At 48.9% G+C, this 13,797-nt stretch overlaps 1 protein-coding gene across 1 annotated transcript; it reads left to right on the top strand.

Moving 5' to 3' along the window:
• The first annotated feature begins 1,376 nt into the window (after positions 1–1,376).
• On the top strand, positions 1,377–12,235 carry TGME49_266640 (Acetyl-coenzyme A synthetase 2, putative). Its single transcript, XM_018781433.1, has 16 exons — positions 1,377–2,001; positions 2,444–2,694; positions 3,041–3,100; positions 3,328–3,429; positions 3,824–3,938; positions 4,413–4,548; positions 5,067–5,133; positions 5,627–5,744; positions 6,081–6,229; positions 6,650–6,855; positions 7,095–7,157; positions 7,856–8,190; positions 8,907–9,062; positions 9,679–9,806; positions 10,238–10,340; positions 10,880–12,235. The coding sequence occupies exons 2-16, from the start codon at positions 2,458–2,460 to the stop codon at positions 11,047–11,049; spliced, it is 2,145 nt and encodes a 714-aa protein (XP_018636268.1). The 5' UTR covers positions 1,377–2,001; positions 2,444–2,457; the 3' UTR covers positions 11,050–12,235.
• The last annotated feature ends 1,562 nt before the right edge of the window (positions 12,236–13,797 follow it).

The following is a 13,797-nucleotide window of genomic DNA, read 5'->3' on the forward strand; positions in this document are numbered from 1 at the left end:
CCTCTACGGTGTAACTCCTCAATCCACAATGGCTTGACTACTGACTACCCGTGCGGATGTAACGAAATTTGCCGTAGAAAAAAGTTGACGTGCCAAGGCACCAAGACACAACACATCCACACTTTTCATTCAATATACGCCATCAGGATGACGCAAGAATTCAAGAACTACATCCCTTCCATACACGCGGAAAACATCACAAGTCTGTCAAGTTTGGAGTCTTGCGGTTGTTGCGAACTCCCTACACTCTGCCTTTAATGTTCTGACGATCTCGAGCAAATAGAACAGGAAAAACTGCCGGCAAACTCAGCCTTCCTTCAGGAGGCTCTGACTCTATCTAGTCACAGTTTTTCGTCCATGTCATTTTATTAATGCCTTTTATTCACACGTGACCCTCGTTGCAAAGGTGTCCTGACCCGTATACGTAGAGAGCCACTGCATTTAGTGTTCCGTTGACACACTAACGCCTTGCGTTCTGCGCCAAAATGAGTTGAGCTTCCGACCCATAAGCTCCTGTTGCAAGAGTTTGTCTTGGTTAGACTGGTGAGAAAAAACACACATGCCTCTAGCGTAGACATAGCTGTAACTTGCTTGCCATTGGAGCCTGACAGTGACGACGTGTATCACGTACCGTATATAAACCACTTACTTGATCATGCGCCAATGTGCCAATGTCAGTAGAATATCGAGGACGGCGACCCGCACGATGGCTGGGGCGCCACCCTACGGAAACGTTTTTTCTCGTCTCCAATCGAATATAATTGGATATCATTTTCTTGAACGCACACACAAATGCTCCTTTTTTGTCATGGTTGAGTTCTGACAGGCTCTACTGCAGGTTGAAGAAACTCCCTTTGAAGGCTTGACGGAGAGTCCGAAGTTGCGGTTAAGGGGGCTTACTTGCATGCTGTCGCGGCGGACCAAAAAGAGAATTTCTCAGTCACACACCCTTCTCTCCCTTTCTTGTTAGTCGCTGCTTTGCTCCAGTTTCTTTTTCTATTTGTGTACATCTTCCCAAAAAACCCGAAACATTAGGATTTCACGCGTCTTTTCACTTTTCAATCGACACACCGCGGTCATTGCTCTCGATCTTCCGTGTGTGTAGCGGGAATAAAGTACAGGCCGCCCGCCCCTTTTTCCCCCCGTGTCGGCAGATCTCACACCAACGTCTTTGCTACATACGATGGCCGTTCCTTTTCTTTTAGGCTCACTTTCGGAGTGTTATTGTACGTAGATATCGCGTCGCAATCCTTCTTCTGCGTCTCTCTCCGAGCGCGGTTATTTGCACATCATCCGTCACAAACGTCGCTGCGGCCCTGTCATTCTACTCGTCAATTCACAAATAAGAATAGGCACGTCGCTGCTGGCTAATTTTCATAATTATTATTCACTTCTGTACCCTACCTGTTTTTTGAAAGGAGGCTAAACCCTGTACTTTCCACATACGTCTGCTTGTGCACACGGCCTTCTCGACTGCTGTTTACACGCCCCGTGTGCATAGCGTAGGCCATAGGCAGACCCGCGTGTCGGCGCCTCTGTCGCGACGCTTTTCGCGTTGTCCAACGTGTCTTTCATTTTTAACCTTGAAGCGGCTTTTCTTTTGTGAAGGCTGTTAGGTGGTGCTTCTTTTTTTCCCCTGCATCGCACTGGCATCGTTGGCGCCTCTTTACAGACGCTGCACGGTCGTAGCTTTCGCGTACGTTCACTTGGTTGCCTTTATTTCACGCGAACGAACCCGGTAGCAGGGGTCAGGTTATTGTTTCTGCGAAAGCATTCTACACAAATGTATCTTCACCTTTATGCGATATCCTCAAGGGGACAGCCACCGCTTGCCTGGTAATCAATCCAGCTACTGCCGACATTTGGAAATTCTTCATTGCACTGTCGCTTTGAAGTGACAGACAAATCACGCCGCCCTTCAGAGCGCTTCGAACGTTGAAGGCGGAAAAAGAGTTTCTTTCTCGTACACGGCAGCCTAGAGGTCTGCTATCATGCAATTGTGTAAGACGGGCAACTACTATCGGGCAACGACCAGTTTTTCTGAGGAAAATACAAGTTTATGCAGGGCTGGGCATGTCGCTTCCAAAGGTCGAGAGTCTCGCACGTACTTCGTTTTTCAGAATATTTGTTGCATGGAGGACGCAACACCCTCCCCCGCATGACATCGTCTGTTGTTCATGGTTTGGGCATGTGACACGCTCTTAAGACTGTAATACAGACGTCGATCGATCCTGTTCTCGGAATCAGCGTCTCTTGCTCGTAGTTTCATTTTCACGTCTTCAGTGGTAAGAGTAGTAGATCCCGCTGACGGTTGCGCGATATTCATGGCTTCATACGCTTTACGCACATCTTAACAGCGTTCGTACCTGTTTAGTTTCCTTTTGAGCGGCTACTTCACCGGATTGTTATTTTCGGCCCCTGTTGTGTGTCTGCAACATTTCAGAACCAGGAACACCCATGGAGAAAGATAGGAACACTATGGAGGGAGGTGCGGAGCACGTAGAAAGAGGACGGTGCGGAGGATCGGCAATGGAGAAGGATGACGAATGTCAGTATACTCCGTCGACGTCTCCTCCAGTTGAAGTTGCCGAAGAAGCAACTGACGACGTGGAGAAGATCTCTTCGTCTCTGCCAGTCAACGAGAGATACAAGGTACCGAGACAAAATCAAACTCGATGTCAAATACACGACAAGGTAAGCGAGTGAGTGAGACATGCACGCGCACAAGACGTAGTCAAATACGGTGCCGCAACTAGGACGAGCTGGTAACGGAATGCGAGTCGCGAAGGGCGAGGTGGCTCACAAAGGCGATTGCCTTCTGCGGACGCAAGCTATGCCAACCTTCACAGTACGCACGGGAGAAGAACAGATCTTTGCAGGATTGTGTCGGGGCGACAGAAACAGGTATGAGGTAGTAATATCTCATCTGAGCCCTCTTTTATCGTCGTCACTTTCTTTGTTGTCATTGTTCTCGCTCTCTGCAATTTATGCTTCGAATTCAGCTCCTCTGTACTCTCTAGTCTTATGTGTGCTGCTTCAGGAGACGTACGAGCACATGTACTGGCGCAGCTTGCATGATGCGGATTCCTTCTGGCGTGAGGTAAGGACCAACTGGTTTGACACAACTGCATTCGTGAGATTCGCCGCATACGTACATTTTGCACAGTTATACATGTATCTCTGTGTAACAGACGCACAAGAAAATCCGCATTCAGGGTTAAACAAACGAGTGTCGATGCATTCGATCGGTGCGTTTTAACTCATACTAGAAACGTGCGTGCTCTCAGTGGCTGCATGTGCGTCGAGGTTTGCGGTTGTCGCATGCAGCAAGCCACGGAGATTCTGAGGTGGACTGCGCCTTTTACAAAGGTATTCCACGGTCGGATGGAAGATGGGAACGTCTCCTGGTTCTTGAACGGGAAACTCAATGTAAGTTCGGCATCCCTTCTATCCGGGCTTCGTACAATGCACACATGCACGCAAATGATGGTGCGCGTTCTCGTCCAAAGAAACTAGTGAGCAACTGACCAAAGCGGACATTTCAAAATGAGCGACACGTGGGGAGCGGCTAACAATGTATCTCCCGACGGGCCAGACGGCTGAACCGCTTTTCGCTTTTATGTGCGCTGTTTCTCCTTATCGACCTACCGCTTCGCGTAGAGGTTTTCCCCACCTTGGATGTACTTAAACTGTTGCCTGTATGGAATACCGTTTCTGCATCAGTGGAAGCCCTTGCACACCAATGCGGATATACACTTTGTCTCGTAGTTATTCAATTGACCATTGAGCCATTAGTCAAGGTTAATTGTTTTTTGGCATGCAGGTGTGCGATAACTGCGTAGATCGGTGGGCAGAGAAATTTCCGAACCGCGTGGCTCTGATTTGTGAGGGCGATGATCCTGATCAGAGCCGGACGATCACTTACCGCAAGCTGCTTCGTACGTCAGCATACAGAGAAAAACGGAGAGTTCTGTTTTTCATTGGACTAGATAAGCGCTTGCCAGCAGCAGTTAACAAGCCTTGGCGGTGTAATACAGCTGCGTACATGTTCGAGTGTCTATCGCTTGCTCAAGGCATAGGCATCTGTGCCTTCGAGATAGGAGTCACTTCGTCTAAACGGAAGTGCACTGCATTCTTTGATGTTTCTCTAGTGTGTTTCACAACATTTCAAACTACTATCTGAGCTACAGCAGTTTCTTGGACGTTTCTTAGAAGAGTTGTTGGGAGGGCTGTTGAGGGGATTGCTGTGGAGAATTTGTCTCAAGACAACTCAAACAGCCTTGAACGGACGGGACAACGTGTGTGACAGCATGACTGAGAACACCTGGTAATGTATTTCGCACTTTTTCAAGGTTCAGACCGTTTCCTCGGAATGTAGGTTCCCCTTTTCTCCACGCATTGTTTTTGTTCAGGCAAGGTCTGCCAGTTCGCGAATATGCTCAAACGCTTGGGCGTTCGCAAGGGCGATGTTGTGAGCATCTACTTGCCCATGGGACCGGAGATCGTCTACGCAATGCTTGCCTGTGCCCGAATAGGCGCTGTCCATAAGTGAGCGAAGCTGTCGATGTGAAGGAAATCCGGTATTTCGTGGTGTGCTTGTCATACGCCCTCGGCAGTCTTCCAAATAAACAACATATTAAAATGCGCGCATGTAAACTAGTCTTAAACACACCGCTCGTCACGTAACAGAGAGACATCACGATTTTAGATCGGCTTGTACAGTATCAAAAACACTGTACGGTTATGTTTAGTGACCAGTATGCAAGACACTCCTTCGGATCGGCTGTGGGGTTTGGGTTTCACGCCGCGGGGCAGTTTCAACTGGATGCTGTGAGTGTCTGTACCCGATATCATGTATCTACCAGCTGCTGGTTCTAAGGCAGTGTCGCAAGTGGAGCGAAATGGTGTATACGCCAATCTGCCGCAGGTCGCTTGTAGTGGTGGATTCTCTATCGCAAACGCCGTCTAACCCTGAGGGGCGAAGGGGCGGACTCGTCCTACCGTTGGAGATGCTGCGTAGTGCCCTTACTTCCTGTCTTTCTCCATTGTCTCTGCTTGGTTTTCAGCGTGATTTTTGCGGGGTTCGCAGCAAGCAGCTTGGCCGAGAGAATCCATGACGCAGAGAGCCACATTGTAAGTCTAGCTTGTGGTCGTTTCTCTTATGGTTGTCTCATCATGCTTTTTTTTTGCTTCGCCTCGATGTATGTGGAATGGGGAAATGGGGCTCCCTGCGCAGGTCGCTTAGCAACTTGAAAGGGTGCCAGAAGGAAAAGAGCATGGAGTGTGCTCTTGAGGCGACGCAGCAATATGGACACACGCAGCAGAGAATTTCCATGTGCACTATGCCGTTTCACGCAAGTGCTGTTATGGGGAAAGGGCCCAAATAATTCGGGCATTGATTATTTTGTAAAACCTTTGATAAGCGGGTAAATATTAATGAGTAACTGGGGTTTTCATGCCTTGTTTTCGGTTTATGTCTTGGACCAGAGGATGGGGAGGCTGTCCCACTTGTTGATGCGAAGAGTGCCTTAGAGGCATCGGTGTCAATGGCGCAGGAAGGAGACGAGCGAGGGGACAAAATGGGACGCATATTTGTTTCCGCGGATTGCTTTCTACCTCCATGCAGTTGATCACAGCCGACCAAAGCTCGAGAGGTGGCAAGACGATCTTCCTGAAGGACATTGCAGATGAGGCCATGGCCATTTGCCCTCAAGTACGACACCTTGTCGTATTCCGGTGCAAAGGTGAGGCAGGAAGGACGAAAGCGGGTCGCCTGTTTGGGCAGTGGATGCCCCTGCGTTATGCCATAGGAGCCAAACACACAAACCTCCGTGTTCTGGTTCGTTTGACTGCTGACGCAAGTGGAATCGCCCAGATAGATTGTTTTCCATTTCTATGCGTGATCTTGAAAAAACGCATGGGATGCGCTTCTGTAGGAGCTGTTCTGCGTCTGTCTCCTCACGACGTTTCGTTTATTCTCATCCGCAAGTCGGAACTGGCTGTGCTTGGTTTCTGGGTTTGTATGCAGAGTGTTATTTTTCCGTATCTCTCACTGTTTGTGGTTCTTCCGACCTTTCCAGGGGAACCTTTGAAGAACTGGGTCGAGGGCAGAGACATCTGGGGAAACGAGTTAATGTCGCAAATGCAGCCGTACTGCCCCCTCGAGGTCATGGACAGCGAGGATCCGCTGTTCATCCTGTACACGTCGGGATCCACCGGGAAACCAAAGGTAACACAGCGTTCTGTTTAGACTTCTGTCTTCCTTGAACTACCTGTTGAATTATGTGTGTGCCTCTCCTGGGGGGATGCCTCATGATCCTTACTTCGCCGTGTTGTTTTCTCTTCCCACGTCTCTTCCATGAGGAGGCCGCAGAATTTCCCTAGTAGCTAAACCTGCATTTTCTTTCGTCTTGCGTTTCGTCCTGTTCATTGCGTCACACTCATTATGTTAAGTGTCGTTTGTGTCGAAACGTCGGTACAATACGTAAGATCTTCTCGCAACCGTTTGCAAAGAAACGACATCTGCCTGCCACTGTGATCAGGATGGCGTGCGCACTTGTGTGCCTGCGAACACACTGTTAGCGTTGCATTTTGTGGACTCGAAAACGGCTTCTTTTGTGCCTGCTTCCGTCTTCGGTTCTCGTGTTAGGGCTTATGCCACAGCACAGCAGGTTACCTCCTTTACGCTGCGCTCACGCACAAGTGCGTCTTCGACTACCACCCAGGCGACATCTACGCATGTGTGGCAGACTGCGGCTGGATCACGGGGCATTCGTATGTCGTTTACGGCCCCTTGTGCAATGGCGCTACCACGCTGTTGTTCCAGTCCATTCCGACTTACCCTGACCCCGGCAGGTGAGCACACATCGGCGAATGCGGATTTGTACGACCGTCTTTCTGTACCCCAAAACCGAGCGACAAACGGGAACTCTGGAGCACTAAAGGAGCCGACAGGAGAACACGAAGTGGCAAGCAAATCCGCGGAGTGACCCGCGTGAGGAAGTTCAGAATGAGGCGTCTGGAGGTATAGGCGTGCTTCATGAGCCTCGTGACGAAATGCACTGAAGCGGTCAAATTGCTTTTGGTCTTGGCAGGTACTGGCAGATGATCGAGAAGTGGAAGGCGTCCCAGTTTTACACAGCCCCGACAGCGCTTCGGTGAGTGCTCTTGTTGAAGTGCCTGTGTTGCTGTCCAGCTCGTATGCCCACGTTAAATAGTATCCGTGACTTATTTTAGTGAAGAAGTGACGCTGGCGTTCCGCAGCGCGAATTCGTTCTTTCATGTGGCAGTTAGTCCTAGAGACGTGGAACTGTTTTTTGTCTCCACTGAAAGCGTGTTGAAGAGTGGACTTATCCCGGAGAAGCAAACGGGGGTTGGCCCACCCGCATTCGTGGCCTTTCTCCTTTTCGTTCTTACCTCTCTTTTTCACCAAGAGAACGCACTCCGCTGCATGCGCCCCCGTTTCTTTAGGACAGTAAGAGCGTGCGGCCTCAAGAGGAGAGCGGTACGGCTCTTTTTTCTCGTCTGCGTCTTTCTGGGCTTGCGTCTGCTTGGCTACTCGTTCGGGATCTTTCTGTTTGCCTTCCTTGAAAAAGGATCTGCTCGTAGACGGTGTTGCCAGAACTCCCCGCGAGAGTAGAGAACTACGGAGAGCAATACGGTACTAACCAAGAACACAACGAACCCAATACTGAAATAGATGAAGAACGTGTATTCACGTGGGATAGATTGGGAGTCTCTTCGCGTCCTTTCGTCTCTCGCCGTCGCTGTGACACGGCGGTGTGCCCGTGCATCCTTACTTACGTTCATTATGGTGCAGTTGAACTGCCTTTCCCGGCCTTGCGTGTGTTTCCAGAGCTCTGATGCGCTATGGCGACAGCTGGCCAAAGAAGTACGAGCTGTCGAGTTTGCGGGTGCTGGGCACCGTGGGTGAGCCGATAAATCCAGAAGCCTGGCGATGGTACGCAAGCGTCATCGGACAAAATCGCTGCTCAGTTGTCGACACGTACTGGCAAACGGAGACCGGCGGCCACGTGCTGACGCCGATTCCCGGAGCCACAGTGACCAAGCCAGGGTCCGCCACGCTTCCCTTTTTCGGCATTGAACCTGTCGTCCTCGACCCGGTCTCCGGCGAAGAAAAGCAGGGAAACAATGTCTGTGGGGTGCTGTGCATTCGCAGGCTCTGGCCAGGTGAGGAACAGTATCAAAGCTGTTTGTCCGGGAAATAGAGTGTGCGCAATAGAGGATCAACTTCGATGCACAAATGAAGCTCTGGTAACAGTAGAACTTGGATCTAGGAGTCAAAAGCACGTAAGATCTAAACCAGTAGTCGGAATCGTACCATGCATTCTTCAGACAATGCTACAGAAAATGATTCCAGTTAGGAGATACAGACAACCTAGTTCTTCATGACAGAGGTACACCACCACCCCACTGAACTGGAAAACAGAAAAGGCACACTGAAAGACGCTGAGGGTGTCGAAGAGGGCGAAGAAGTGGGGAAAACGGAAAGGCGTGGGGGACCTTAGAGCAGCGACGCTGCACGGGAAGAGTCCAGGTGCAGTGTACCCGTTTCGCAGCGTGTTCGAAGACAGGTGGTGCTACGCTGGTGCTTGCGTGTCTCGTGTAAATGTGCACTTGCGCTTTTTACACAGCCGGACATGTATATATATATATATATATGTCTGCCGGAATAACGAGTGGTTGTGCTTACAGCGCGTCTCTTTCGCGCGTTTTGCAATTTTCACCGCATGTGTCTGGAGATGAGTCTGTGTATCGGAGTACCTGCGTGACTGTGAATGTGTACTTTCGGCTGCTGCGGTGTTTCTCCGAATGACGCCTCCTAGTTGCTTTGATGCATCTCACAGCCTTATTTTTAGTGTCTAGGTTGTGTATTGATTCTTCAGGAGTGGCGCGGTCAGTGCACGGTGCGCATCTCCGCCTGATGAGCACCTATTACTGGCCCTACAAGGGTTACTTCTTCACGGGTGATGGCGTCTTCAGAGACGCGGACGGTTACTACTGGATAACGGGCCGTGTTGACGACACGCTTAATGTGTCAGGTAACTCTGACGCTGGCGATGCATCTCGCAGGGGGTCTCACAGAGGAACTTGGCCTGATTAGAACGGTTCCAGCCGGACCAGACGGTTTTTCTTCTTTTAACAGTGCCCACAGACACGTGCACACCCCCTGTCGGTGAATGCCCCTGGACCAATCAGCCACTATAGATGTGTACCTGTAGATGTCGATACAACAGTTCAGGCATGACTACGGCACGTACCAGTCTAGAAACAAAAGCGACTCAAGTCAGGTGCTTGTTGGTGTGTGCCCCCATTTTTTTGATGCTCTAAAGACAGCGGCATATTCGTCCCTTCTTACGCCAGTGTGGAACCGTCATGGCAAGAAATGCATCAGATCATCCTGATTATTTGCTCTATTGAAGCGTGGCGTTCAGATAGTCCTGTTTCTGCAGTAGTGTGTTGTTAACTGTGCTCTGGTAGACACGTAAACGCGCGCATTCATCGTGGATTCTCTCTAGACAGGAGAATCTCGGTTTTCCCGTCGTTTTCCATTTTACTGTTTTTGGCACAAGACTCCCATGGGTGCAGAACGCGGTTTGTACTTCTCCGACCGGCTATGTTTCACAAGGAGATGTTTCCTTTGTTTGTCGGCTGCAGGTCACCGTCTCACAACGGCAGAGATCGAACACGCGCTCGTTCAGCACGACGACGTTGCCGAGGCGGCAGTTGTTGGAGTGCCCCACGATGTCAAGGGGTCAGGCATCTTCTGTTTCGTCATTCTCAAGGTCAGTCCTTTTGGAGCAGGAAGAACGAGGACGCGAGGGCGAGTGTAGAGTGGATCGTGTTGGGCAGCAGGCAGTGGCGTGTGCGAGAAAGGGTGTAGTCGGTTTGAGTCATACAGCTCGAGATCAGCAATGATTGAAAGTGGAAATGAAATCGAAGGGGGTGTTTCGCATGGGACGCTCTCTGACTGCGGAGAATCCCGGTATTTTCTGTGACCAAATGCGTCATTTGTGCTCTCCGACATTTCTTCCAAATCGGTATGCGTGATTTCCAAAAGCAGGAAGGGTTTGTAAACCGCACCGCTTTATGGACCTATTATCTCGTGGTGCGAATGTCTCCAGTTGCCTCGTCGCCTTCCGATGTTTCCTCTCGCTTCGCAACCTCATCCGTAGTTTTGAAGGTTTCTTTTCCGCTTCTTGTATTCCACGAGCAGGAAGGAGTGTCGAATCGACCTCACCTGCAGGATGAGCTAAAGCGTGTCGTGCGCAAGTACATCGGCCCCATCGCGACGCCTGACTACATTGTGATTGCTAGAGGTACTGCGCGTCTTTCTAGTAAAAAATCCAAACACTGCTGTTTGTCACGAACAGACGTCTTATCGATGCATCACCTCTCGCACTGGAAGCTTCCTGGGAGAAATATCTGAATTTACTTGCTTTCATAGATAATGTTTGTCCATATACATATATATATATATATATATATATATATATGCGTAGGTATAATTACTGGTTACCTCTGTGGAGCAAGTGTGTATACGTATCATGCGAATGCGTCTGAAGACATTTGTGTTTCATGTGTTTAGGAATGTCAGAGGACAGCGTTTCGTCTCAAAAGAGCATGTGTTGGAGATAAATGGAGAGATGCCCCACTCTGCTTGCCTTGCATCTCTGTCTCAGGGATACTATTGCCACAGTGTTAGATACCACGTTGTGTCTGCTTTTGAATAACGAACTAGCGAAAGACATAAACGTGCTCGAGTTTTCGGTGCTGTTGGTTTCATGGTCTGTTGCGTCGGCGTAGGCCGTTACGTGTCTGCACTTTCGTCTGTCATTGCGTCGCTTCCGTTCTTCAGATCTCCCCAAAACAAAGAGTGGAAAAATCATGCGCCGTCTTCTGCGGAAAATCGCAGCCTTGGAGATTGATGACTTTGGGGACACAAGCACCCTAGTTAACTCCCACTGTCTCGAGTCCCTCATAATAGAGGCAAAGATGGCGCGCGGGGGCTCTCTTGCGAAAGCTTAATGCGAAGGAAGGCCCGGGCAGACCACGATGATGAAAATAGAGGACAGTGCGTGGAAAGATGTAAAGTGGCAAACACGCATAATGCTGCGGGACCAGAACCAGGACGTCGCCTCATGGCTGAGAGGGCAGTAACATATGATACTGCGCACGCATGCAAACAGCGTACATGCATGCGCATGTATTTGCATGCATGTACATTACGATTTATACACATGGTTAGACCAGGCGGGCTGATGGAGGACCCATAACGCTGGCGATCGCATAGGCCCGATATGTACAGATATGTGCATCTCGTTACATGCATGTGCATACATATATATATATATATATATATATATATATATATATATACGTGCATTTCGTCCGGGCAACATCACGAGAGATTGTTTTTGTTGCTGCAGTGAATGCAGAGGCGAGAAATGAAACACTGAGAACCCAGTTTTTTAGGGTGACAGAAAAATGATGCTGTCCTTGTCTCTTCTCATCAGTGTTGTACGCTCCAAGCTTTTGTCTTGTGAGAAGTTTTGTCATAACGGACGGTGGATGAGCCTTTAGTTGCGGGATCAATAGGCTAGGGGGTCTGTTGTGGTAACCTCAGCAGTACAAGTATATAGGTGCAAGCTTACCGTTGTTTGTTACAGATAACTGTAGGTTTGCGCACAGTGAATCTTATGATGACAATGATTCGGAGGGACTAGCAAAGCGGGTTTGTGTTGTAGAGCTTTGTTTAAACCACATGAACTAGTTTCAAGTCTGTGCGAGAACGTGTGCTGGGTATTCAGCATGCTCGAGAAACACATTGACAGTCTTGGCATTGAGAGGTGGGATATCTAAGGATCCATGTGTTTGCCGTCGTCGACTTCTATATTTTCTTCAAATGCATGCCTGCATACACAGATGATGTGTTCACAACTGTAGTCGCAGCTTTGATAGAACACATGCTTACGCATATATATATATATATATATATATATATATATATATATATAATTGGACTGAGAAGGCCGCCAAGACCAACAGCAATTTCCTTATCGGGGGAATCTTAGTTCCTGGTTTTTTTTTTGCGTTTTCGTGGTGCGCCTTACGAAATTTCCAGAGATGACTCCCACATGGTTGTTCGCCTTTGTCTTGGACCCGTCTGTATTTTCTTGTCCGCAACAGATGGCTAATGAAGGACGTCCTGTCATTTCCCCGGTTGAGTTATTCACATTTCTTACGCAGTATACGCATATGAGTGTATTCACCTGTCATCGACCAGAAAAAGCAGTTCCTATATTTCACTACTTAAGTACAAGTAGCCAGACGCCCCTAGGCAGCTCATTTGCAGGCATACTAATCGGACCCTCCATAAAAGGAGAGCGTCTCCTACAATCCTATGCAGGCTCATTTCCAGCACGTTGAAAAATAGAAACATGTTTATATTACACTCGCAGGTGCGCGTGTACATGCGCGTGTCAACCTGCACTCATATTTGCATGGGACTTTATAGTGAGACTTGATTCAAGGAGAGCTGAGAACCCAGCATCGACGGTTCTTTTACGCAGCAGTTTACAACGCCTATGTGTTGTTTTACGAAACCGTGGTACGAAGGTGTAATTCTCTCGGCAGCAATCCCGAGCGAAAGTCCTTTCTGTGATGTGGAAAAAGAACCGTGGTAACAATGGCGTGGCTCGGCTGCCTCTATGAAGGTAATAGCATGTTGAACAATCATCTTATATCTTCGCACTTCACCGAAGTCACGGAGCTAGCGAGGAAAGGAGACGGTAAGCAGTCGTCATCGACGGAACTGACAGAGACAGCCTACTCTGGCTTGGGCGGCATCTCAACTGATACCCGCTTCAGTGAGAGTCACGGTATTTCCTTGTATCTGCGCAACATGCAGGCGACATGATGTCTCAAGAAGCGAGAATAACAAGCTTGAGATACCGCCAGGACAGTTTGTCGCTGACATGTTCCCAGGCAGTCAAAGTGTATTTCCGCTGTCTGTACGTAGCATCGCCTGTTCACGTTTTTCCTATCATTGCAGGAATTGAAACCACTGGCATCTTTCACACGAGTGCGGTGTTTGTTCAATTGGAGCCCAATTTTCTGGTTTCTCGAAATTACCGAAAGGCGACGATAGATCGTTCCGTTTGTAGGGACTGTTGCTTTTTTTTGGGATACAATTCCATCAATCGCTGACTGTGCCACATGGCAACTGACAACAGATCTACTAGTTGAAAATGATGCTTCCAGTTTGCCTTGACAGGGAGCTTGAGCGTCGTCCACTTGCCAAACGGCAATTTGTTATCTAACCGTATCCTTCGATGTCTCTCGACAAACCAGAACAGCATCCGACAAATTCAAGATCCGTGGTAAACCGTTCAAGTGACCTCTAGCACTGCTCCTTGTAGTTGCTGTCGTGGACATACATGCCGGTCTCCACCCTATGAGTTGTTGGAGAGTTCACGTGCACGTAAAAGGAGAAATAAACCCTCGTGTTTCTATCCTTCTTCATGAAGTATCCTCCTTCCACTTGGCTGCTTGCATCTACACAAGTCTAACTCACAAGCAGCCCAAGAGAATCACGACACCCTACGCGAGAGAGAGGTGGTAATGATGGGAAAAAATGGGATCTAAATCTCGAAGGTTCTTGAAGACTTCGTCAGCCGAACCCCCAATATGGATCGGTACAGAGGAGTTATCATATCATCCATACAAAGTTGGCATTAATAACATTGTGATCAGAGCCTGACAGTTTAAAATTTT

The sequence above is a fragment of the Toxoplasma gondii genome, chromosome IX (genome assembly GCF_000006565.2).
Source record: "Toxoplasma gondii ME49 chromosome IX, whole genome shotgun sequence".
NCBI classification, from domain to species: Eukaryota; Apicomplexa; class Conoidasida; order Eucoccidiorida; family Sarcocystidae; genus Toxoplasma; species Toxoplasma gondii.

Excerpts from the sequence above, each read along its gene's own strand:
- TGME49_266640 (XM_018781433.1), top strand. The coding sequence starts at position 2,458 with ATGGAGAAAGATAGGAACACTATGGAGGGAGGTGCGGAGCACGTAGAA. Across the intron at positions 3,430-3,823 it reads TCTTGAACGGGAAACTCAAT|GTGTGCGATAACTGCGTAGA; the intron begins GTAAGTTCGGCA and ends TTTGGCATGCAG. Across the intron at positions 10,341-10,879 it reads CTACATTGTGATTGCTAGAG|ATCTCCCCAAAACAAAGAGT; the intron begins GTACTGCGCGTC and ends TCCGTTCTTCAG.